The sequence below is a fragment of the Spinacia oleracea genome, chromosome 4 (genome assembly GCF_020520425.1).
Source record: "Spinacia oleracea cultivar Varoflay chromosome 4, BTI_SOV_V1, whole genome shotgun sequence".
NCBI classification, from domain to species: domain Eukaryota; kingdom Viridiplantae; phylum Streptophyta; class Magnoliopsida; order Caryophyllales; family Amaranthaceae; genus Spinacia; species Spinacia oleracea.
Genome location: NC_079490.1, coordinates 33,453,651 through 33,479,236, shown reverse-complemented (window position 1 = coordinate 33,479,236; position 25,586 = coordinate 33,453,651). Strand labels below are relative to the sequence as shown.

The 25,586-nt window shown below is 37.6% G+C and overlaps 2 protein-coding genes across 2 annotated transcripts; both read left to right on the top strand.

Annotated features, from left to right (window-relative positions):
• The first annotated feature begins 10,502 nt into the window (after positions 1–10,502).
• LOC110788428 (uncharacterized) lies at positions 10,503–15,232 on the top strand. Its single transcript, XM_021993068.2, has 3 exons — positions 10,503–11,308; positions 12,243–14,266; positions 14,343–15,232. Exons 2-3 carry the CDS (start codon positions 13,778–13,780, stop codon positions 15,126–15,128), a joined length of 1,275 nt encoding a protein of 424 aa, XP_021848760.1. The 5' UTR covers positions 10,503–11,308; positions 12,243–13,777; the 3' UTR covers positions 15,129–15,232.
• Positions 15,233–22,754: 7,522 nt separating this feature from the next.
• Positions 22,755–24,577, top strand: LOC110787794 (uncharacterized). The gene is made up of 8 exons (XM_021992444.2): positions 22,755–22,992; positions 23,096–23,211; positions 23,295–23,425; positions 23,530–23,616; positions 23,720–23,780; positions 23,875–23,915; positions 23,996–24,116; positions 24,212–24,577. Exons 1-8 carry the CDS (start codon positions 22,764–22,766, stop codon positions 24,269–24,271), a joined length of 846 nt encoding a protein of 281 aa, XP_021848136.2. The 5' UTR covers positions 22,755–22,763; the 3' UTR covers positions 24,272–24,577.
• The last annotated feature ends 1,009 nt before the right edge of the window (positions 24,578–25,586 follow it).

Genomic DNA, 25,586 nt, shown 5'->3' with positions numbered 1-25,586 from the left:
GTCTACTTATGGGTTGATTTATGTTGGTGAATTGCAATTTTTGAGTTCGTTTCCGTGATTTCTTGGCTTCCTCTGTTGATGATGTGATTGGTAATACTTAAAACCTCTCTTTCTCCTTATGAAATTGATGATGCTGGTTCGTCATTTTTTTTTGGAATCGTCGTTGTATCGCCGCGGGGAAATGTTGTTGATGCCGATGATGCTTTGTGATTTTGAGAATTGTTCGAGTTTTTCTTGTCCAATTGATTTCGTTCTCAAACTCTAATGGAAGCTTGTTTTGGAGCGACCAATTATGCAATTCTGAGATTTCATTTGATCCCGATTTCTTTTCTTCACTTGAGCCTATATTTGAAGATATTTCTTGAAGGTCTTGGTGGTTCCTGATTTCTTTTGCTCAAATTGCATTTTGTTGTTGTTGGTTTTTTTTGTGAGAACTGGAGTGAGTTCTGCTTAAAATTGTTTCGATCTTTCGATGGATTCGTGAGATTGAGTTCACTTTATTTTCTGGAATGTAATTAGGAGATGAAATCTTTTGGAGATGCTTTACCATAAAACCCAGCCTCAGAGTTTATTATCCAGTTAGGACTTCGTGTAAACATGCCTCCAATGGTATATCCCAGGCTGCATTTGCGTTATCAGATTTGATTCTTCTGGTGTTTGTGCGTAATTTTTGGATGTTTTTCTAAGATGTTGTTGTAGTTTGAGATTCTGGCTCATCTTGGATCTGGGTAATTTATTTTTTGGCTAGGGTCTGCTTGCAATTGATAAGTGTTTTTGGTTTTCAATGTTGAGCTCATCTGTTTGAAATTGTTCGACATTTCCAATTGGAGTAATGGTTTTAAGTGTTGGAGATTGCTTGGATGTTTTCTGGAGATTGGATAATGGGTGTTATTTTGTTGCATGATGATGAAGGCTGGTTGCTCGTATGATTGATGTTACTGACTTGGTTGATAGTCAGTTCGATGTTGCTGGATGATGACTTGTTGAATTGGCGATTGAGGTCTGTTTTATTGTTCTGGAGATAGAGTATAGAACCTAAATCAGGTCTGTTTTGTTCTTCTGTAGCCCAACAGAGGTTGAGGTCCTCTTTGTTCTGAATTGTTTCTCTGAATTGTTTCTCTGAATTGTTTCTCCGAACCTATTTTCTCCGAATTGTTTCTCTGAACCTATTTTCTCTGAATTGTTTCTCTGAAGTTGATTTGACAGTTTCTTAATTCAACTATATTTTTCTGAATTGTTTCTCTGAAATCTTTTTTTTTTTCTCTGAACCTTTACTAATATTCTCTCTGAAACTTGATCACCAATTCTATGGTCCTTTATGTGATCATATCTTTTTCTACACCATTCTAAACACAAATTCCTAATACACATACTTTCCAATCTCCTTTCCACCTCAATTTCTTGGATCATTTCATTAGAGTAGTTGGTTCCATATTCTGGCAGTCTTGATGGGGCATTTCTGCAAGTTATTGTTGGTTGACCTGATAAAATGCATACAGTGGAGCCTGGGTACATGACAGTGATGTGTATGCGGTTGTTAATGAGCATGTAGGGTGGAATTATGTTGGCCAGTAGGTTGCCATCTACAAGGCATACAATACCTGTAGTGTGTTGTTGGAGATTGCTGGAATTAAATATGGATTGCTTCAAGAATGAATGTAATAGTTGTTCGAACTGGAAACGGTTTAGCTACCTCTTTCCCTGGCTGGTTTAGCTAATGGAGTCGTATGGAGTGCATACGCTTTGATCATATGCTAATACAGCTGTTGCAGCCACCACAAATGGCTAATGATCATCAATTGAACTACTCTCTTTGATCAAGGCCATAATTAAGCCTGTTGCAGTGGACATCAATTCATGAACAAGTTTATTTTTGAGGTTTCCAAACTTATTAGCAAAGAAATGGATGTAAGCAAAAGGAGTGATCAAAGCCATATTCCATTCCATGTAGTCAAAACAAGAAGCTCCATATTTTAGATGACATTGGCCTCAAACACAACACCTGGAACTTGGTATTGTGATAATGCAGGCACTTTACATTCATCCATTTTTGCAGCCACTGATAAACAGGCAACTCCCAGTAATGTTACTGCCCATGGTTGATGCTCATAGATGTGTTTTTGGTTCGGTAGCTTGTCAGCTTTTTCAGCTTGCAATGGTTCCAGATCACTACTTCAGTTCAAACTGGAAATGTTTTTCAACCATTTCCAGTTTGAGGGGGGATGTTGGAGATTGCACTTCCTTGCTATAAGGAAAGTCTGTTATATTTGTTAGTACTCCGTAGCTTGTATATATACATATAGCGCACTCTCCTTGTATTAATTAATCACTTACTTAAACCAATAATAAAAAGTAAAAACACATTTTATTTAGTTCTCTCTTCTTCCTCTAACATTGCTTGAAGCTTCCATCAATGGCTTCCTTACCCTTTCTTCATGATTTTCTTCCACCTTAGATCACGAATTCTAACACAAAATCCGACGAAACCATAGTACTAATCCCCTCAAACCATCCAAGAGCGTTGCAACAACTATCAATAACTCTCCATCTGATCACTCATTAGATACCCATAGCCAACTCTCCTGTAGAAAGGATATGTCAATTAATTAAGCAAAGACAAACTTAGAGGACACTAAAATTGCCAAACACATAAACCGTAACACAATAAAATCCAACAAAAAACCTCCCCAAGAGCATAAATCCATAGGCCAAGAATATCGGGACTCATGGACGAGGAGGTGGAGGTATGGCGTACGGATAGAGTGGAGATGGATAGTGTAGTGTCGAGGTTCTTTGGAGATTTGTTCACGTCAGAGGGTCCGAGTGGTCGAGGAGGCTTTGGTAGGAATTGAAAGACGGGTGACTGATGATATGTGAGAGACACTTGAAGGGGAACCAACAAGAGTCAAGAGAGGAAATTAAAGAAGCTTTGTTCCAAATGCATCCAAACAAGGCTACAGGTCCCGATAGTATGCGTGCTGCTTTATTTTTTCAAAATTTTTGGGGCGTGCTTGGCTCGGGGGTAATAAGTTTTGTCAAGAGATGGAGGAGGGGGAAAATTAGCTTACAGGAAGTCAATCGAACATGCATTGTACTCATACCAAAGTGCAATGAACCGAGGAGACTAGCTGAGTATAGGCCGATCAGTTTATGCAACGTGTTGTACAAAATTATTTCAAAAACTCTAGCTAACAAATTGAAGACAATGCTTGGAGAGATTGTCTCATTAAATCAAAGTGCATTTGTTCCAAAAAGATTGATTACTGATAATGCACTTGTGGTTTTTGAGATATTTCACGCGATGAAGAGGAAGGGGGAAGGGCGGGATGGTACGGTGGCTCTTAACTTGATACGAGTAAAGCTTATGATAGGGTGGAATGGGGGTTTCTGGAGAAGGTTATGTGCAAGCTGGGCTTCAGGCAGAGCTGGGTCGACAGGGTTATGAGTTGCCTCTCGAGTGTGTCGTTTTTTTTTCTAGGAATTTAATGAAAACGCGCGTTTTGTGTTTAATGTTGGTCGTTTTGATCCCGGTGCACCTAGAGCTACGTGCAGACGCCTGCACCATCAAAATTGTGTAATCATAGTACTGTTAAAATGTTACTTAATCTTTTCTGAAAAAATAGACGTTATTGAAAAAAAATTAAGATATATATTTTTTTAACTTTTTTTATTAAAAAGTTATTGTAATTAAGTCAAAGATCAAATACAAACTTTTGTAAAAGGCGGTCTCATAGGAAAGACCGCCTTGATGTCACATATGCTGCCACATAAGCGACTGCATAAGCTATCGTCAACATCTAATAAACGAAAATATATATACATTTTATGATTTATTTTTCATTTGCATTTTCATTTCTTTCAAACATTTTCTCTCTCTTCTTCCTCTCATTAGATTGGGGTTAGGGTTTTACAGCAGATTTGGAAGAAGAAGCCAACAACTTCTCGCCGCCATCGTTGAGCATTCTTCCATCTCTCTCTCTCCTCTGTTCTCGATCCCCAATTTCCTAGGGTTTGGAAGAAAATGACGGCAAAAACAGCCATTTTCGCCGGAAATCGCATTATCAACCATCTCCGCCACTATCTTCGTCTTGCGCGCACTCCTCTCTGGCCTCTCTCCAAACCGCACTCCGACGGCCGTTTCATCGCCACTACAATTGGCAAGCACCGCCGCGTCCACTAATCGCCGCCGCATCCGCCACCTCCTTTCCTTCGTTTCCATATGCCGCAGTACTCTATGCAATTCTGCCGAGTTAATTCTGCCGGGGATCTTTGCTAGTGGCGGTGCCTGCAAGCGAAGGAAGAACACCATGGAAGCTGTGTCGCCGCCTCCAAATCATTTCACTCATCTTTCTTCTACTTCAGGTTCTTATTGCTTTTAGGTTTTTGACTTTTTAGTTTTTTTTATTAATTTTGTTGATTTTAATTTTTGTTTTTGGTTTTGATTAGGTTTTTGTTGATCGAACAGAGGTTGTGCTCGTCGAGGTGGCTTTGATGTGGCTTCGCTAATTTCATCACCTTCTCTCTCTTCCTGTTGGAAGTTTCCACCATAGCCATGGTGTTTTAGTTGTTTTAGTTTCGTTTTAGTTTTAGTTAAGAATTGTAATGTTTTAGTTACACTTATTTTTTTATTTAGTTAAGAATAATTATGTTTTAGTTTTAGTTATAATTCTGAGATAATGGTCTTTTTAGTGGAATTGCTGGACTTATTTTGCTTTAGTTAAGAATGTTGATGGTTAATTTAGTTAATTTCGTTTCAGTTAAGAATACTCTCTTTTAGTAATAAGTTATTTTGTTTTAGTTAAGAATATTGTTGTTTTAGTTACAATAATTTCATTTTAGTTAAGAATTATTTCATTTTAGTTAAGAATAATCTTGTTTTAGTTAAGATTAAATTTTCGAGGTTTAGTTAAGATTTCTGAGTTTTAGTTAAGATTTTCTGAAATTTAGTTACTATTTTCTGAGTTTTAGTTACAAATTTTCGAGTTTAAGTTAAAATTTCTGATTTATGTTTTAGTTATGAATTTTAAAGTTTTAGTTATGAATTTTAAAGTTTTAGTTAAGGTTTTTTGAGTTTTAGTTACGTATTTTTTAGTTTCAATTCAGGCCTTTATTACGATGTTTCGAGTTTCAATTATGATTTCACGAGTTTAAGTTAAGATTTTCTTGGTTTTAGTTAAGATTTTTTGAGTTTTAGTTATGTATTTTTGAGTTTCAGAAAACGAATTTCAGAGTTTTAGTTAAAATACAAAATTTTAAGCATTGAAACCTATTAGTTAAGCAATTGAATCAATTAGTTAAAAAATGAAACTAATAAGTTAAGCTTCGGAACCAATTAGTTAAACAATGTAATAAATTAGTTAAGTAATGTAACATATTAGTTAAACCATGCAACCAATTAGTGAATCATTGAAACCAATTAGTGAAGCACCGGAAGCAATTAGTTATGCACTGGATTTAATTACGTTAACCACTGGAACTAATTAGTTAAGTTTGAGAAACTAATAAGTTAAGCAACGAAACTAATTAGTTATGCAACGAAACCAATTAGTTAAGCAATGAACCACTTAGTTAAGCACTGAAACCAATTAGTTAAGCAATGAAATCAATTAGTTAAGCATTGCAACTAATTAGTTAAGATGTTATGAGTTTTAGTTAATAATAAGTTTGTTTAAAATTAATAACTATTCGACTCATAAGTTTAACTATTTTGTTTTTCAATTAGTTATGATTTTATTACTTTTAGTTATGTTTTACACTAGTTTAGTTAGTACCAAAAAAATTGAAAATTTAATTTCGAAAAAAAAAATTTAAGCCTTAAATCCAATTAGTTAAGCCTGAAATCTAATTAGTTAATTTTGAAGTCCAATTAGTTAAGGCTGAAGTCCAATTAGTTAAGCCTACAAAAAAAAATCCAAAAAAAAAAAATTCAAAAAAAAAAATTCAAAATTTTATTTTAAAAAAAAATAAAATAAAATTCCATGCTGACGTCAGCACATGCGCCAACAGGGCTGCCAGCAAGACTGCCAACAAGGCGGTCTTTCCTGTGAGGCGGTCTCACGCAAAAGTTTCTCAAGATCAAACCAGGAGTATGGATAAATGAATATGGCTGGTAAAATAATTTTAGAATGGAGAATATTCAAAAAATTATTTCGGAGAAACATTAGGAAAATAAAAAATAATTTCTTTTTGAGTATAAATACAACTAAGTAGTATACCAATTTCAATAAAAACAAAAAAATATTTACGGAACTAAGTAATTTTGAAATTTATTTTTTGATATGATAACTAAGCCATAACTATAATATTTAGAAACTATAATAATATGTTTAATTTTCAGAAAAAATTCGAAGAAGAAAAGAAGATATTTTTGAAAAAAAATGTAAAAGATATTTTAGAATTGTTAAAAGATACTTTTCCTAAATAGTAGTTGCAGAATTACAGTATAATAGAGTGATTTAATAACAATAAATCTATACTAAAATATTAAAAGGCGTTGTGGAAAACGTCTATGTGCCACGTAGTACTCTTACCTTTGCGCCACATCATTCACTCACCAAGTGGTATGCCATGTCATGGATAACCAAAAATCAATACAATGAAGTTCGAACTCTAGACTTTATGTCTGAATGATATTTCTCAATACCATCTTAACCAACCACCAATTGTGGTTTATTTCTTCACATTAATTTATAAATAAATGTTAACATGAAGTCTAAACCAACTAAATTTTTATTTGATTTTATATTTTCTATGGAATATTTTGAAAAAAATAAAATAAAGAATTAGGACAACTATGAAGAAACATGATGTCATGAATCTCATAAGCATCAACCATAGAAATATCTTGCATGGCTGCTTATATCTAATTTGGTCTTACTAATTTGAAGCACTTAGTTCCACTAGAAAATAAATTATACAAATTGTAAGATTATCTAATTGAAAATTACTTTGCATGGTAAGTGACGTAGTGTGCCTTTGTAGTTGAAAAACTTAATTGATGTTTTTCACTTTATAGTATACATGCATTTCGTCAAATATTGAGCTCAAGAAAAATCTAAAATTTTAACTCTTCAATGTAGCAAACGGGACATCACCCGGGCCACACACTAGTTCTTTCCTAAATCCTAGCTAGGTTTTGTTTAATTTTTTTCCTCTCAAATTAAAGAAAGATAAATATTACTTTTTTAATTAAATTATTTTATAAATCACGCTTTTTTTGAGAGAAAATCATGTTTCTTATTATAATAACGTCATTTTTGTTTTTGATATATTATATTTCACTAATTAAATTATTTTTTTCAAAAAAGAAATACTAATTACGGTCATTTTTTTAATAAAATAATTAATTATTCTTATTAAAACTAAATTGTTATTTATATTTTGAAGGAAAATTACATTTTGTTAATATTAATCATTTATTAAAGTAAATGATATATTATTTTTTATCTTCATTATTTAAATAAAATGTTAACTAATATTGAGGGTTATTTTTGTCTTTCCGTCACGAATTAGTTGAGTTCTTCAAACAACGTTAATGGAAGAATTCAATGCTTCAAATAACATTCATGTAGGCTTTGAAAAACCAACATCTAACCATATTATGCTAATGTAATTTAAAATATTTTAATATATAAACTCAAAAGTGCATTTAAATTTAATTTATGCATAATGATAAACAAATTTACATTGATAATTAAAAGGTCGTTATTATAATTTGATATTATAAAATTTTTAGTGTAAATCATTAATTTGTAATTAAAATCGATGGTAGTTTAGGAAGAAGAAGAAGGGTGGATGAATAAATATATGAACAACTATATTTATTATTTAAAGATTATCAGAGATGATGGAAAATTTTATTTTAATTTTTTATTGAAGATGATCGCAATAGTATGTTGAATTTTTTTTGTTAAAGATGATCGAAGATCATAATTATATATGATGATGATCGTGTATCACAACAAGAAATTGTACTATTAACGACGAGAAATCCCGTCGCGAAAGGCCAATAATCGTTGATTAACGACGGAATTTCCTGTCGCGAACCCGTCATAAAAGGGGGCCGTCGTTAATAGAAATTCCGTCGTAAATTCGTCGTAAACCCGTCGTAAAAGACATTTACGACGGTTATTCCCGTCATTGTTTGGTTGTTAGCCCCGTCGCAAAAGGCTTTTGCGACGGGATTTTTGACCCGTCGTAATTAGGTTGTCGTTAAAGATACAAATTCTTGTAGTGTATAATAATGGTTAAGTTGTAGATATAAAAAATTATAGGAAAGAGATTAAAATGCAACTTATAATAATTAAGATAAAAATTGACATAAATAATCCCATCTTTCACTCATCTTCTCAAAATAATTCAAACTATTAATTTGCCTATGTACAATAGACCCAAAATGGATTAGTAATGACAAGAAAAAAACACTTCGGATTATTTTGAAAAGATAACCCCTAAAGTTTGGATTATTCTAAAATAATCCAAAATTGGGATTATTTTTAGAAGATGTGTGAAAGTTGGGATTATTTATGTCAATTTTTCCAATAATTAAAGGGTATACAAATATATTTAATTCTTCTCTATTTCGTGTAAACAAACAAGCCTTAAAAAAAGTTTTTAGATGGATGGCTACGATTTAATCAACAAAATCTAAAGGTTCAGATTTATCTAAGTTTTTGAAGTCGTCATAGGTCGACGACCTTCACATAATTTTTATTTGAAAAATAAAAAAGTTTAAAACCTATATAAAGTGGGCTAGACACAAATCGCATTGAAACTCTACAAAACACATAATAACTCTTTAAAACGCATAGTTACTATAATACGCATATAGTTACTATTTAAAATCACAAAATAACTGTCACGTGACAATTACACATGTTGCCCATACAAATTACTCCGTTGCTCTGGTCCACGCTAAATTAGCGTGGACCAGGTTTATATTAGTGTAAATACTATACTTATTGTAGTGATTATAAAATTAAGTCAAGTGGACTAAATTCTATTACTTATGTGAAGCCTCATAACTCATAAGTTATCATGCATGATGTACATATAGATCTAGTAGTTTCACGACAAATAATCATAAAAATGGAAGGATAGTTCACCGGAAAAGTAATAACAAAAAGTTGGTTTATTTTACTTTTAACTAATTAAATATTAACCGATGAAAGACAATTTAGACAATTTAGGTAGTCATCAAACTCTTAAAGATTTGCTTTATAATGTAGAAGTATTAGAATTTTTATTTCCAGCCGTATTTAAGTCCTTTAACCACTGGTAATTTTCTGGCTACGCTAATGATTATATTCTCCCTTGACCAAGAAGAAAAAAGTATTGGCAATTCGTTCATCACCTTTAGCTGAATTATTGGAAATTTCAAAATTTTACACCTCCCAAAACTGGAAAAATTCTATATTTCGGTTAATTTGATCCGTTTTTAAGTTGTTCATCTTTAAAATTCCAGTTTACATTGTCATTAGCAAATGCATCGGTGCTACTTTACATTGTAAACGTTTCTAGATTATTGATCATATTTTCCTAAAGATTATTTATCATATATATAGTCGGATTTAAAAATTGAAATTTAGTCCGGGGAGAAAGAAAGATCGAAGAGGAGATGAGAGTGGCAGGGACCAATATTGTGTTTTTCTCGGCGGGGTTGTTATTCTTCTTATACGCTTACCTTCTCCACCAAATTATCGATGGCGAAATCAAGCGATCCATCCTCATCAACGCCGCTTTCAGCTTCGTCGGTTTTCTTATCACCTTCGTAATGATTCCCGTCGTTTGTCCTTACCTGATTCATCGTTGGAGATTGTTTGGTTTTGATATTAACAAGTTCGGCACTCCCAGAGGAAACATTAGAATATCAGTAGTTCTCAAACCCTAGTTTTCCATTCATCTTATTTCTCTTGGATTAAAACTAATAAAAATAAAGCTCATCTTATTTCTGTTAGATTAAAACTATTAAAAATATAGACTAATAAGTTATGTATTATACTGATTTGCAGACCTGAGGCCTTGGGTATAGTCGTCGGAATTGTCTTTTTGGCCGTCGTTTGGTTGTTTCAACATCTTTACATTGCGGATTCCACTGTATGTCATCTTCACTTTAGCTTTCCAATGATGTCTTGGTCAAATAGTTAAAACTATAAGGCCTAGCTAGGTCACGAAATCCCTCCTCTCATATTTGTAATTTATACCGAGTACTCCCTCCATTTCTTTTTTATGTATCCATTTAGAATTTGATGTGGTTTTTAAGAAAATTGGAATATTGGTTTGTATGGGTATAAGTGTAATGATTGGGTGTAAGATAAATGATTGGGTGTAAGAGAATATAATAAATAAAGGAGTGAAAAAATAATAAATAAGTAAAGTAAGAGAGAGGAGTGATAATGATGGGTGATAAAGGAGGTGAGAGAGTGGGGAAGGGAAAAGAATTAAATATTATGGGTGGGGAAAATTAGGTGGGAATATGGATAGAATCTTTAGGTATTTTGGTAATTAGATAGAAATGTAAGGGTATTTTAGGATAAAATGTATGTCAAAAATAGAATAGAATTTAAATGGATACAACAATATGAAACGCTTAAAATGGAAACGGATACAACAAAAAGAAACGGAGGGAGTATTATATTTCTATTGACGGTAGCTTACTGAGTTACAACTTCGCAAGTTAGTATTCATACATTATTGTCAAATTATTTGCTTGCTTTGTTATGTAGAATTTTTTTATTGTATTCATGATAATTTTTTTTGTTTTTGTAGTGGCTATATTGGGTAGCTTTGATCCCAATCTGTCTCATGATCTTGCTTGGATTTGTTGACGATGTACGGGAAGTTCGATGGAGAGTGTAAGTATCAATATATCTACTCCAGTACTTGACGCTGCCACAGCCCCGACCCGAAGGAAGAACAACTCAGAGGAGATCAACACCGAATCGTCGTCATCGAATAGCCCGTGAAAGAGGAACGAACCAGTGGACGTCATCACCAAACCAACGGTCGTCATCGAATCGGTCCGAACACCAACCCAACGGTCGTCATCGAATAGTTCGTGAGTCCGACAAGCAGCCCGTGAAAGAGGAACGAACCAGTGGACGTCATCACCAAACCAACGGTCGTCATCGAATCGTTCGTGAATCCGACAAGCAGCCCGTGGAGGAGCTGTTCATCCGCGATTGGTCCTGCTCGTGGAGTCCCAAGCCGCCTAGCACCACTGTCAGAGGGTCGAACTTCCGTGTTGAGGCGAGATCCGACTCTTGCTCTTCAAGCAGACGATTATCTTCCGAGACTTAAAGTCTTGTTGGTATGTATATTTTGAACCTTTGAACTCTGTTTATCTGTCTTTCAGCAATCTTGAACCTCTGAAGCTTGAACTGTTTGATTTTCATGGTGGCTTGCTCATAACTGCTCTCTCTTCTAAACAATGATAAATAGACCAGTATAAATTAAAACCCCTTTATATATTTTTTTGTTTTCTTGCTTCACGTGTACTGTGTACTGTACTGTTTGCTTCCTTTCCAAGTCTTTCTTTACTTTTTGAAATAATAAAGAAATATGATAAGGATTGATGATGATGATGACTAATTGACTATATTCCATACTTTTGTCTTTTCTTGCCTTCCTCTTTCCCGTGAGTTTTTTTTTTTTAATTTATTAATATGATAACGACTAATGATGGATGGTGGATTGATTTGATGATATGGGCCCCGCACTTTTTTTCTTTCCTCCCTTTTCCATGTACGTACATACTGCTTCTAAATGTATGATAGATTGATAGTATATAACCCATCAAAATATATAATAACATATGATAAACAGTATAATCATGACAATAACATTTGATGATGATGATTATTGATGAGCATAAATTTTTGTCTTTCTGTTTGATGCGGATCTTCTTGATAAAACCCCGCTATAATATTCAATTCATGTCATATGCGAGTCTTATTTTTAAATGGAATTGACGATCTTGGTAGTTGATGAACGAAATTAGACATCTCCTGATAATCCAGGTCCATTCATGCATTTTCATATTCCTTCTAACAACTTCTAGCTCTTCTTGATATGAAACTGATTCGCTTTAAAGTTATTGAAGCATTCCCCTATAGAGTCATATTACTCACTAATATACCGTATCTCGGTTGTCAAACGTGATCGTACTCGCATTAAAGTGTTTCGCACCTTTATACTGTTGGCACTGCACTAAAATGTATTTATTTTCTTCGTTGATTTTGTAGGTATAAAAGCCACCATGGTTCATTTCAAGTATCATGATACTCCTGGAGAAAAGACTTTGTCACTCATGGAAGATGCTAATTCGGTCGATGGAGCGCACTTTCGTTCATTTCCTCCTGTGATTGGTCCTTTTGCAAACATCAATTCTTCTACGGAGTTCTCGGGCCCGAAAAGCTGGTACAAGGAGAGTCGTGATGTTAATGCATTTGGTGGAAAAACACCTAAACCTGTCCTTGTCGCTTCACATCACCGTCCCTGAGTTGAGGCGTGTTCTTTCCAGACATTATCTACGCGTTTGTCCCGCAAGGAGACCAAATGGAGTTCTAGTCCGAAATTTGGAGTCGAGCCAACATACATCCCTCTTTATTGGGAATGGTTAGGAGATGTCCTGCACCATTCCAGACGCACACTTGCTAGCACCCATATTCTTGATGCCGTCTGTGCTTCTATGTACATCTACAAGTGTAATTCTCCTGTCATGCAGGCCTTTTGCGAATCCTGGTGTCCTACGACAAATACCTTGCACACTTAAGTTGGAGAAATGTCAATCAGGCTTTGGGACATATACGACCTTGGTGGGCTTCCCGTAACTGGCCTTTTTTATGACGAGGTCGTCCCTTCTGCAGTTGAATTGGAAGGCTCCGACGATGAGCACAGTCTATACCTCCCTTACAGTTGCAAATATTTGTTCACGGCTTTGCGTTATCTTTCTAAAAAACACAAGGTGACAACTATAACGTTCGAGACATGGTGTGATTTTTGGTTTCGCGGTGCATCAAAGTATTTCTTGGCATCTGGCAACAAAAAGTCTGTCCTTCCAACACTTATGAAAGACTTCAGCTCCTTTAATGGTCCTCGATCGTGGAGTCATAAGATGTACGAAGCCTTTCGCATTCTACGGATTCTTGAAGCGCATCATCGACAAACATATTTGGCTGCCTTTCTTTCGTGTTGGCTTTGTGCCTTTGTTTTGCCGGTGTCAGATTTTGGTTGCATCCGTCCTGGATCTTTCAAACCTGCGTCATTTCTTGCAAGTGGAAAAGAGACTTCTTTGGCGATCCCTGTATTGGCGAGCATCTACCACGAATTGAGCAAAATTTCGAATTCTCCTACCCCAGGCAAACATCGCGAGTCCTTCCCTGCACAATATGTGTATGTCTGGACCGCTAAGTATTTTCGGAGTCATCACATCGTCACCTACGATTTTGTTGGTGCTCCCCTGGTTGGAATTCAAGGCCTTGACTCTGTCATAAAGTCTCCAGATGCTAAATCGCTAGTTTCTTTGGGTAAGGATATCAATTGGCTTGCTAACTCAATTTGTGGTAATTCATATGAGAAGCATGAAGATGACAACCGTCAACCAAAGCAATTCACAAACTTCTTCATTAGCATGCGGTCCTGTTTTCTGACCTTGAGGTTCGACAACAACTACGTGGTTGAGCCATACAGTCATCATCGATTCGGTCGGCAATTCGGATTTCACCAAGATGTGCCAGGCGAATTAGTAGTCTAGACACAAAACATCACCCGAGAGCATATGTACTATCTTTTTCAGTCCAGCATTCGTCTGCATACTAGGGCTACTTTTTTGGTCCCTTGCCGCACGTTTAATGCCCAATCTCGAGTCACTCCAAGCTTCACAACTTGGTGGAATTCGGTCGTTTCTTTAAATGCGGCATATGCTTCAAGGACTCCTAGTCCAACAAGTGTCAGGTCTAAGAAGAGAAAGGAGAGAAAGGGCGATGATCCTAACACTTCACCAAAAGACAAAGCTTCCAAGACTTCGGCTGCACCTCACAAAGTTAGAGTCAGATTGCCTAAAAGTTCCACGATATCCTGTTCGCCCAAGGAAACATCTTCGAAAAGCAGGGACGAGAGTAGAAGGCTAGCAAGCAGAGTTGTAAGTAATGAACCTTCCAATGACGAAAATGAACCTTCCAATGACGAACACGCAGGTGAACCCACAATTCTGGATGATATTTTCGATGAAGATTATGGCCCTGAGCTATCGCCTGAAGAGATAGAGGTTCATTTCTTTACTTTGACGTTCCCGTTTCCTTTTTAATTACTATTTTAATCCCCTTTATTTTTTTATTTTTCAGAATTTTCAAAGCGACGCGAACATAGCAGTAGAGCTTACTGCTTGCGAGAATACATTTGTCTCCCTTCCTGAACAACAGTTCATTGATGATGTTTTCATTGATACTGCGCCAACCACAAGTGTTCCTACTGCTTCGACCGAGTCTCCTTCTTTTAATGCTCAAGACATGATCAATAAGGCGACCAACAGGGCGGACCGATATGCTGCAAGCTTGATGATTAATGAAATAAAGGACAAGTTGATGAAGACTCCTTTAGCCAAGGTTCATGAACTAGCGCAGGAGTTTGAACATGTTTTATCCTATGTTCGTGAGAAGAAGATCGACATCTCTGCAATCAAAGCTTTTATCAAAGGGTATATTGGATGCGGTTCTCAACTCCACCACGTTCGGCTAGGGAAACAGGGAGATCCCACTCTCAATGACTTGGAGCAACGATCTTTGGAGATAGAGACGAGCGTGCAGACAACTACGATTGCAGGGAAAGCAGAAGAGGAGCGAATGCAAGCTCTTCATAAGGAGATAGATCAGATTCAGCAAGAACATGCCGAACATAAAAGGAAGCTCAATGATTTAGCAGAACGAGAGGATAGACTTTTGCCTCTTATTTCAGAATCAGAAGAGAAGTTCCAAGGGTACGTCATACAGAAGAAAGAGCAAGAAAACCCACTCCTCATCATGAAGGAGAACATTGCTGCTGCGAAAGAGGTGGAGGCAAAGCTAGCGGAAGCTGAGAAACAATTTGGTGTTGCTCGTGATGCTTTGCAAGCCTTCAAATTTGAGCCGTAGTTCCGCCTTTCTTGTCACCATTGTTGCACTTGTTTTCCTTTCATTCTTTTTTAGAGACCAATTTGTTTTAAGAATTCCAAAATGAAATGAATAAGACTCGTCATTCTTCCTGTCAAAGATTTTTGTCATTGATTCCATATTTATTAAAGTCATTCATTCAACTCATATGAAACCAACATGAAATTTTTATTTATTTATTTAGCCGTTCACAGTTTATATTCTTGCGGGCCAGGAGTAGTACAAAAATGAGAGAGATTTTTTTTAGTGTGGCTGGACTTAAAGTTAGTGATTCCTTCAAGCTGCCTACGTACTTATGAAATGAATAAATTCACTCCATAAGATCAAGCCAACCTAGTTCCTTCAACGTTTTATATATATATATATATATATATATATATATATATATATATATATATATATATATATATATATATATATATATATATATATATATATATATATATATATATATATATATATATATATATATATATATTTTGCAGTTGCAGTTTAGCCTCGTGCTTAGGAGGTTACAATGTTGCATAACTTCAAGGGTAGTAACGCTTCAAGAATTTGCCGTTGATAGGGCCTATGCGCAGTCCTTCCGCATCAACAATCTTGTAAGCTCCATTTGTGTAGACTTCTTGGACAACATAAGGACCATCCCATTTCGATGCAAATTTACTTCCCGTCTTGCGAGAAACAATGATCGGTCTCTTGATAGCAAGGACCGTGTCTCCAACTTTGAAAGACCGTACTCGCACCTTCTTGTTGAACGCCCTTGTCAGACGAGCATGGTAGCATTCCAACTTTTGTTGCGCCTCGAGCCTCTTTTCGTCAAGTGCTTCCAACTCTGCCAAAAGAATCTTAGCATTTTCTTCTTCAGTGAGATTTTCCTGGATTGCCATGCGAAGTGACGGAATTTGAATCTCCAACGGCAATATGGCCTCCACACCATACACAAGTGCATAAGGTGTTGCTTGAGTTGGTGTCCTGTACGTGGTACGATACGCCCACAGAGCTTCGCCCATTCTTTCATGCCAATCTCGCTGGTGTTTCCCAACAATTTTACTAAGCAGCTTGCACAATGTCTTGTTGAAAGATTCAGCTAGTCCGTTTGCAGGTGCATTATACATTGAAGACTTGTTTTGCGCAAACTTGAATTTCTCACAAAGGCTTGTCATTAACTTGTTGACAAATGGTGTTCCGTTGTCTGTGATTATGTAACGTGGCACGCCGTATCGATGTATGATGTGATTTTGAATAAAATCGACCACGTTCTCTTTCTTGACTTCACGAAGAGGTATTGCTTCAGCCCATTTTGAGAAGTAATCCGTAGCGGCAAGGATGTATGCATGACCACCTGATGATTTCGGTGTGATTGGACCAACAACATCGAGACCCCATGCTTCAAACGGCCAAGATGTCACTGTCGGATGTAGTGGTTCCGGAGGTTGATGAATAAAGTTCGCGTGGAATTGACAAGCTTCACATTTCTTCGCAAGCTCCATGCAATCTTGAACCATGGTTGGCCAGTAGTACCCCATCCTTTTGACACGATCGTGAAGCTTAGGACCAGATTGGTGAGCTCCGCAAACTCCAGAATGAGCTTCTTGCATTGTTTTTGCCGCTTCTTCATCTCCCAGACATCTCAACTAGGTTCCAAGGAATGAACGCCTGTAAAGTGTTTCTTTGTAGTAAATGAAGCGTGGAGCACGTCGTCGAATTTCCATCTTGTGTTTCAAATCGCTTGGCAACTTTTCGTGTACCAAGAAATCAATGAGTGGTCGACGCCAATCTTCTATGTCTATCTCATAGACAGTAACTGCACCTGAGAGTTCTTCAGCTTCATCTTCAGCTTCGTCTTGAGGATTTATCACCCATCGATTACAGACCGGGGCCGACATGTTTTCTTCTGCCCCCAGTGCCAATGTGGCTGCGAGATTTGCAAGTGCATCCGCTGTCTTGTTGGCACTCCTTGGAACGTGTTGCAACCGGACGCTCTCAAATTCTTCCAGCAATTGTGAAGCATGCTTATAATAAGGGATCAAGTCATCTTTCTTGACATCATAATCATCGAGGAGTTGATAGATCACTAGCTTGGAGTCACCGTATACATCAAGGTCCTGGATTTTCATCTCTTTTGCCATTTGAAGCCCCAGAACGAGAGCTTGATATTCAGAAACATTGTTCGAGCATAAGTTGGTGAGCGTAAATGAATACGTGAAGACATGTTTCTCCGGTGATACCAGGATGACCCCTGCTCCCGCACCATCTTGTCGAGCTGCTCCGTCGAAGTACATTTCCCATGGAGGTAAGACATTAATGTAGAATACTTCTTCTCCAGGTAGATCATCAGGAAGCTCCCAACGTGATGGAATCGGATGTGCAGCTAGGAAATCGGCCAAAGCTTGTCCCTTGATCGCCTTTTGAGGCACGTACACAACATCATGTTGACTTATGAGCATAGCCCATTTAGCAAGTCTTCCGGATAGTACTGGCCTTGATAGGATGTACTTTATGGGGTCAGCTTTGGAGATCACCTTCACTGTATGTGCCTGCATGTAATGCTTCAACTTTTGGATTGCAAAGATCAAAGCTAGACACACTTTCTCAATAGGCGAATAATTCAATTCTGCGCCAACCAACGTACGACTGAGGTAGTAAAGAGCAACTTCCTTTCCGTCGTCATTCTCTTGAGCACACAATGCCCCCAACGACCTTTCATGAGCAGAGATGTAGAGGATAAGTGGCTTCCCTTGAACCGGTGCCCCCAAGACAGGTGGAGTTGAGAGGTACTGCTTGATGCTTTCGAAAGCTTGTGACATGAATCGTCCCATTCAAATGGAGCTCCTTTCTTCATAAGATGGCTGAAAGGATGACATCGTCCCGCAAGATTCGAAATGAAACGTCGAATATATGCAAGTCTCCCTTGTAATCCGCGCAATTCCTTGAGGTTCTTTGGCTCGGGAGTATTCTGGATTGCCGTAATCTTTGACTGGTCAATTTCAATTCCTCTGTGTCTCACAACAAATCCTAGGAACTTCCCGGAGCTTACACCGAATACACACTTCAAGGGATTCATCTTCAATTGATACCTACGCAACTTCTCGAACACCTCCTTCAACGGTTTTATGCATCATATCCTCGAAAATTTTCTGCATAGCTCTTTGATAAGTTGCGCCTGCATTTTTCAAACCAAACAGCATCACCTTGCAGCAAAAGATACCCTTTGGTGTACGAAAGGCCGTTGCTTCTTGATCTTCAGGCGCCATGAGGATTTGATTATATCCGACCGTACAATCCATGAAGGATAATGCTTCGTGTCCGGTCGTAGCGTCAATCATTATCTCGGTGACAGGCAAAGGAAAATCATCCTTAGGACATGCTTCGTTCAAATTTCTGAAATCCACACAAACACGCAACTGACCATTTTTCGTCTTTGTCAATTCAATCATGCTGACGACACGCCGTGTACTGTAGAACCTGGCCTTGAATTCTTCCTCCATTTCTGCCCAACTGTCGATAGCTTCTGCAGGCTAGTCGAATGCTGTGTCCTTTAGAGAACGGACGAACTGTTTGACGAGTAGATCTCCCGACGTGCCAGCATTGTTGCACGTTTCGATAAAGTGGGCTACATGCTGCTTGGGGTTCCCCTTCCCATCGTAACGCAACAACCCCACGCAACGCACAGCCATGGGCCACACGCACACAGCCATCGCTGGCCATGTGGGCGCAGCCCATGCGCAGCGTCGCATCGCTGCTGCTCACCATCGCAAGGCGCGCGCCAGCGCTCGTCACAACAAGCACGCTGCTCACCATCACTGGGCGCAGCGCTCGTCGCACGCGCACGCTGCTCACCATCGCTGGGTGCAGCGCTCGTCGCACGCTTGCGCGTGGCAGTGCGCGCTGTGGCGCAGCTCGCTTGCTGCCCACACGCGACTGCTCGTGCCTTGCTCTCGCCCTTGCCCATTCGCCCATTTCACACAGCCCACGACACAAGGCAGGGCTGCTGCCTTGTGCTCGTGCACCATGCCCTTGCTCGCTGCATTCGTACCGCATGGGCCACGAGCTCCCTTGCTCTTCGTCGCATGCCCGCACTATACAACACCCCTTAAGGGTAACACGTAGCGTCCATTGCTTTGTGCGTGCAAGTTATATGAGCGAATCGCATAAAAATTAAAAATTTATTTTCAAAATTAATGACAAATTAATAAATCATATTAATTTCATAATTTTAAGGGCGAAAAATCGAAAATTTATTAATTTATTGATTTCCGATTAACATGGATTCAAGTCTAGGTCATAAAAATTTAAAATTTAACATAAATTACAACTTTTATGGTGGTTTTTAACCATAGGTATCTAATTAAATTATAACTAATTATGAAAATCAAATTAATTCTAAATTATTCCAATTTTCAACAAATTAATCATAATTACAAATTAGATTGCATAATTAACAAGGCTAGGCATTCAAACTTGTTAAACATATACAGTAGGTCAATAAAAAATTCAAGATTTAACAACAAGACTCGCAAATATTTAATTTAACATCTTAAATTTACGAAATTTTGCTTTCGAAAAACTAAAACCTCCGAAAAGTCATAGTTAGGCTTCGAATTTGAGAATTCTGGGTTCGGCCGAAAAATACTAATTTTGTCAAAATTTTAGAATGCCATTTACATGCGGAATTGACACAAAAATCACTCGATTTGGATGAGTAACGAAGAAACTGCCGAAAAACTGCGTACGTATAATTAAATTAACGCAATTTGCAATTAATTAACAATTACGAAAATTAATCACCCCTTTTAATTCTTGCAAATTTGTAATATTTAACCATGTTCATGCAATATAGATTATGAAAATAATAAGAGGCTCTGATACCACTGTTAGGTTATGATACATATGACAATTCATAAATCATGCGGAAAAATCATAAAGCCAGGAAAGCATATTATTTACACATAATCATTTAGCATAGAATAGATGCATACATGTTGTAGCGTGCCTTCCCTAGCTGCGCCCGAACCCAACAAGAACAAGTCTTTAGGACTCCAAATGTCGTCCCTCCATAGATAGTCCACAGTACATCCGGATCCGCCTCAAGTTAGACCAACTAGAATCGCCCTTAAGGTGCTTAGGAATTTCGGTTATTATTGCAAGTGTATGGCTGATTTTATTTCAAAAACTTACCCTTTGAATACTTCAATCGTACCCATAAATTGTGACCCTAGGCACCTATTTATAGGAGTATGGAAAAGGAATTGTAATCCTACTAGGATGTGGATTTGCTAGTTAGAACTTTATTAGGACTCTAAATAACAAAGCAAATCTAATAGGATTAGGATTTTAATCTTTGCACAAATCCTAATAGGATTAGGATTTCCCGCACAAGCATCGCACAAGCCGTGCACCCGCGCAGGCCTTGCGGCCCACGTCAGGCGCACAGCCCGCGCTGCTGTGCCGCGCGCGCGCGCCCTTGGCTGGGCCTGGTCGAGGCGTGCGTTGGTGCTTGCGGCTCGCTGGGCGATGGCCTGGCTTCGTGCTGGGCCTTCGTCTAGCGGGCCTTGTCCGATGCCAATTCGTACGATACGCTTCCGATTAAATTCCCGATTCCGGAATTCATTTCCGACATGAACAATATTTAATATTTCCGATTCCGGAAATAATTTCCGTTTCGAACAAATATTTAATATTTCCGTTTCCGGAATTATTTTCCGATTCCGATAATATTTCCGATTCTGACAATATTTCCGTTTCCGGCAATATTTCCGATTCCGACAATATTTCCATTTCCGATAATATTTTCCGATACGTACCATGTTTCCGTTTCCGGCAACATCTACGACTTGGATAATATTTATATTTCCGATACGATCCATATTTCCGTTTCCGGCAATATCATCGTTTCCGGAGTATTCATTTCTTGCTTCTGACGATCTCAGCTCCCACTGAAACCAAGATCCGTCGATTCCGAATATCCATAGATAGAGTATTTAATGCCATTAAATACTTGATCCGTTTACGTACTATTTGTGTGACCCTACCGGTTCAGTCAAGAGTAAGCTGCGGATTAATATCATTAATTCCACTTGAACTGAAGCGGCCTCTAGCTAGGCATTCAGCTCACTTGATCTCACTGAATTATTAACTTGTTAATCAATACTGAACCGGCCGCATTTATTAGACTTAACATAGAATGCATACTTGGACCAAGGGCATTATTTCCTTCAGTGTATGGCTTTTCATATAGATGACTAGGGCCGGAGCCTCCGACGATATGATTCTTCACCGCATTCGTTATCATGTCCTGGATCTTTTTCATGGTGAATGAGTCATCAGGTTTTCCATCCTTTTTGCTAGGATGCTAGGCCGTACTCCCTTCAGAGTCGTCGTTCTCCTCGTCTGTGCTATCTTCCTTCTTCTTGAGCTTTTTGGTTAAGGAGGTAATCTTCTCATTGTGCTTCTCGATTTTCTCGTCCTTCTCTTCGCCATCCTTCATGAGCTTCATGATCATGCCCTTCATTTCGGCGAGCTGCTCCTCAACGGTCTTTGATTCAATCGCCATCACCTCCGCAATATCGGTTTGTAGGGACTGGACCGATTCTTCACAATCTAACACTTTGAGGGGTGACGTTGGAGAAGACCCGATACTACTCTTTGCATCGCTTTCTACATAGAAAGGATCGAACAGAGGACTGGTGTGGATGACCAACCTGTCAGGCTTTTGGTGAGGACGCATATCTTCTTCACCGAGCATAAGGAATCGTGCACCTTCAGCAGGAAAGGACACGAAAACAGGGATGTTGCGGGACTTGCGGTAATACGGATTCGGGGACACGCCGGAGGAGGCACGGACATGGATCTTTCTCCTTGTTTTGGTGGTGATAGACGCCGAACGCAGACTTGAAGCAACCTCATTCAGATCAGCGTTTATTCCTCTAGTGCGTATACCCGTGTCACGCCCTTTCATCATCTCAGCCAATTCCGCCGCCCTTTGTTTTACCATAGCGGTCTTTTCAGCCTCGGACATGGAAACGGTTTGTTGAGCAGTCATCTTTGTTGGTAGATTGATTTTTTTTTTTGTAGAGAAGGAGATGAGTGGTAGAGTTGTCCCACCGAGCATGCCAAATTTGTAAACACAAATTTGATAGTCTGCAAAAATAACGAACTGACAAATATGTGAACAAAATATATATTTTATTGATTTGTGTATTTGGGGTACAATCTCTGATATTTGCTCCACTGATTCGATCTCCACAATCGAAGGTCTTGATTTGTTGTCGGGGTAGAACGGCACTGGTGCTTGTTGTTCTTCCGCCGGGATTTGATGTCGACTTGTTTGCTTGGAAGCAGTCTTTAGGTTTTCTGGAGAGTAGTATGTTTGTGTACTACGTTCAGTGTCCCCGAAAAAAGATTAGGAGAGAGCTTTTTATATCACCCTCCTAGGTTTAGGGTTTCCCTTTTACCAATAAATGGGCCTTTTTACTTCAACCCATTTTAATAACCTATATTCACTAATAAACGTAACTTGATCAACTTGGGCCTAATTTATACAAAAATCCAAATTAATCAGTCCATTTATCATTTTAATGAACTAAGTCAACCTTTGAATTTTTCGGGACAAAAATGATGATGTGGCATTTAATGAAATTTTTAATGCCTACACAAGTATTAGGGAATGTCCCACTGAAAACCCAAATTCTAATCCTTGTAATTTCCATGTGTAGGAAACTGGTATTTTCTTTTATTGATGCATTTGCTCTGGTGGTGGCTTATTATACCTATGTTGGCTATACAACTATCATAGTTCCAAAACCTCTCATTCCACACGTTGGTCTGGAGTTTTTGGATCTAGGTAAAAACTAAGCTTTGTGAAAATAACGTTGAGCATTTTCTTGTTATATTGGTGTTGTGACTTCTGACTTCTGACATCTTCTAATGCCCTTTTGTATATGTAGGATGGGTATATTATTTGTACATGTGTCTTCTAGCAGTATTTTGTACCAATTCTATTAATATTCATGCTGGTATAAATGGTCTTGAAGTTGGGCAGACGGTTGTCATTGCATCTGCGGTAATTAAGCCTATAAAGTTTAGAATTTGCTACATTGTAATTAAGTTTCATACCATCTAATCCTTTGAGTGCTTAATTAACAGATTCTAATACATAATATTATGCGGATTGGAGCATCCACGAGCAACGCTGAGTATCATCACGCTCATGTGTTCTCTGTTCATCTTGTTCAACCTTTTTTGGCTACGTCTTTGTCTTTACTTTCTTACAACTGGTAATTCGGTCGTTGGTAAATGATTTGATCGGTATATTTGTGGTTTCATTTGTGTTCTCTTTTGAGATAATATCTTCTTTTATGTCTTCTTTTATGTCATACAGGTATCTGTCTTCAGTCTTTGTTGGGGATACATATACATACTTCGCAGGGATGACCCTTGTTGTTGTTGGCATTATCAGTCACTCCAGGTGAAAAACCATCTCAGTTGTTGTTGGCATTATCGTCCTACCTTCTAAAGAGTAATATTAATATTCCCTGTATGCTCATGTTGGATTTCTTCTGGATTTACAGTGAAATACTAATTTGTTTCTTTGCCCCTCAAATCATTAATTTCGTCATGTCACTTTGCCAGGTGAGATTTTCCTCTCCCCGATCTATCTCTTAATTCCCTCATTCATCCTTAATTTAAACATTGCTTATGTATGTGTCTTGTGACTTGTTACCAGCTTGTTGGAATTATTCCTTGTCCCCGACATCGTCTTCCAAAGTGAGTATTCTTCTCTATTTTCTCAATCACTAGTTCATAGTCTTCCGATCTTGTTTGACAATAACGAACTTGAATGACAGATTTGACCCTCAAACGGGACTGTTAACCGGGACAGAGGATGGAACACTAGTGAACTTTTGTTTGAGACGGTTTGGAAGGATGTCTGAACAATCGCTCTGCATTGTTTTGATCTCTCTCCAGGTGAGGCTGCTAACTCCTTTAATTTCCATTGTTATTTCGTCAAAGTAATGTTTTTTTGGCCACTTATATAAGTCATGACATCTACGTTTCCACAGGTTATTGCTTGCGGCTTTGGTTTTTTCTTGTGGTGGCTCCTTGCTGGCTGGTACAAATAATATACTGACCCTATGAAAACGCCTGATTCTCTTCGTTTAACCCGCACTCGGAGATTTTACGCATTATTATAATACAAAAAACCGATTCTAAATATATAGTGTATTAAGCGAACCAGTGTAATAAAGGCTGAGTTTTTGTTTAACTAGAAATATTTTAACACAACCTTTTAGATATATATTTTATTAAAGGGTTGCGGACTTGCGGTCAATTGGGACTTGTTGTAGGAGATCAATTATGCTACCTAGCAATTATTGATGCATTTTTTTCCTTTTTTTTTTGTTGCCAAAGGAAATAATAAATGACGGTGGAGTAACTATTTGCCACTAAAATAATTTTGAAATTGCTCATGTGATTTGAAATTGATCTTGAGAGTTTGAGTGAGAATGAGATAAAATGTTGTATTTTATTTCTCATTACTTCTATCACAATACATTATATATATATGTATATATATAGGGGTTATATCACAACAAAAAATTGTATCTTTAACGACAACCTAATTACGACGGGTCAAAAATTTCGTCGTAAAAGGCTTTTGCGACGGGTCTAACAACCAAACAAAGACGGGAACAACCGTCGCAAATGTCTTTTACGACGGATTAACGACGGGATTTTCCATTAACGACGACCCCCTTTTATGACGGGTTCGCGACAGGAAATCCCGTCATTAATCAATGATTAGTGGCCTTTAGCGACGGGACTTCTCGTCGTTAATGGTATAACTTTTTGTAGTGTATACTCTAGATTTTTCCACTCCTCTTGTATATATATGTAGAATTTTTTGGCTACTTGATGTTTTTTGGATTAATTAAAGATATTTTAGGTACTAGATTTTTCTAGACTAGCTCCTATATGTATTTCCTAAAGTTATTCTATATTATAATCTACTATCATATATTTCTAGATTTTCTTAAATTAATATTTTAACATTGTTTGCAGACCATTAAAACATCGACCGAGAAGTAAATATTGTAAACAAAAACAATAAACGGAAATTTTTATTTTGTTAAGAAATGGGTTGGTGAACAAAGCTTGGGTGGCAGGAATACTTCTTTCTTCAACTTCGGGGAAAATGCAAGTGTGGCTGGAATTCTAGAAATGACTTGGGTGATTGGATTTTGGGTTTCTCACAAAAATGTACGTAGTAGAATACAATCTGCATTCATGGGAGAATCGCAAGTAATCTGTGTTGGTTTAGCACGTGATCAAAGATAGGGGTTGGACAAGTGTGCTCATTAACTCGGACTCGAAGCAAGCTTTGAGTAGGCTGGACTCGACTTCTTTGGATTCTAATTATGCTAATTGTACAATTGT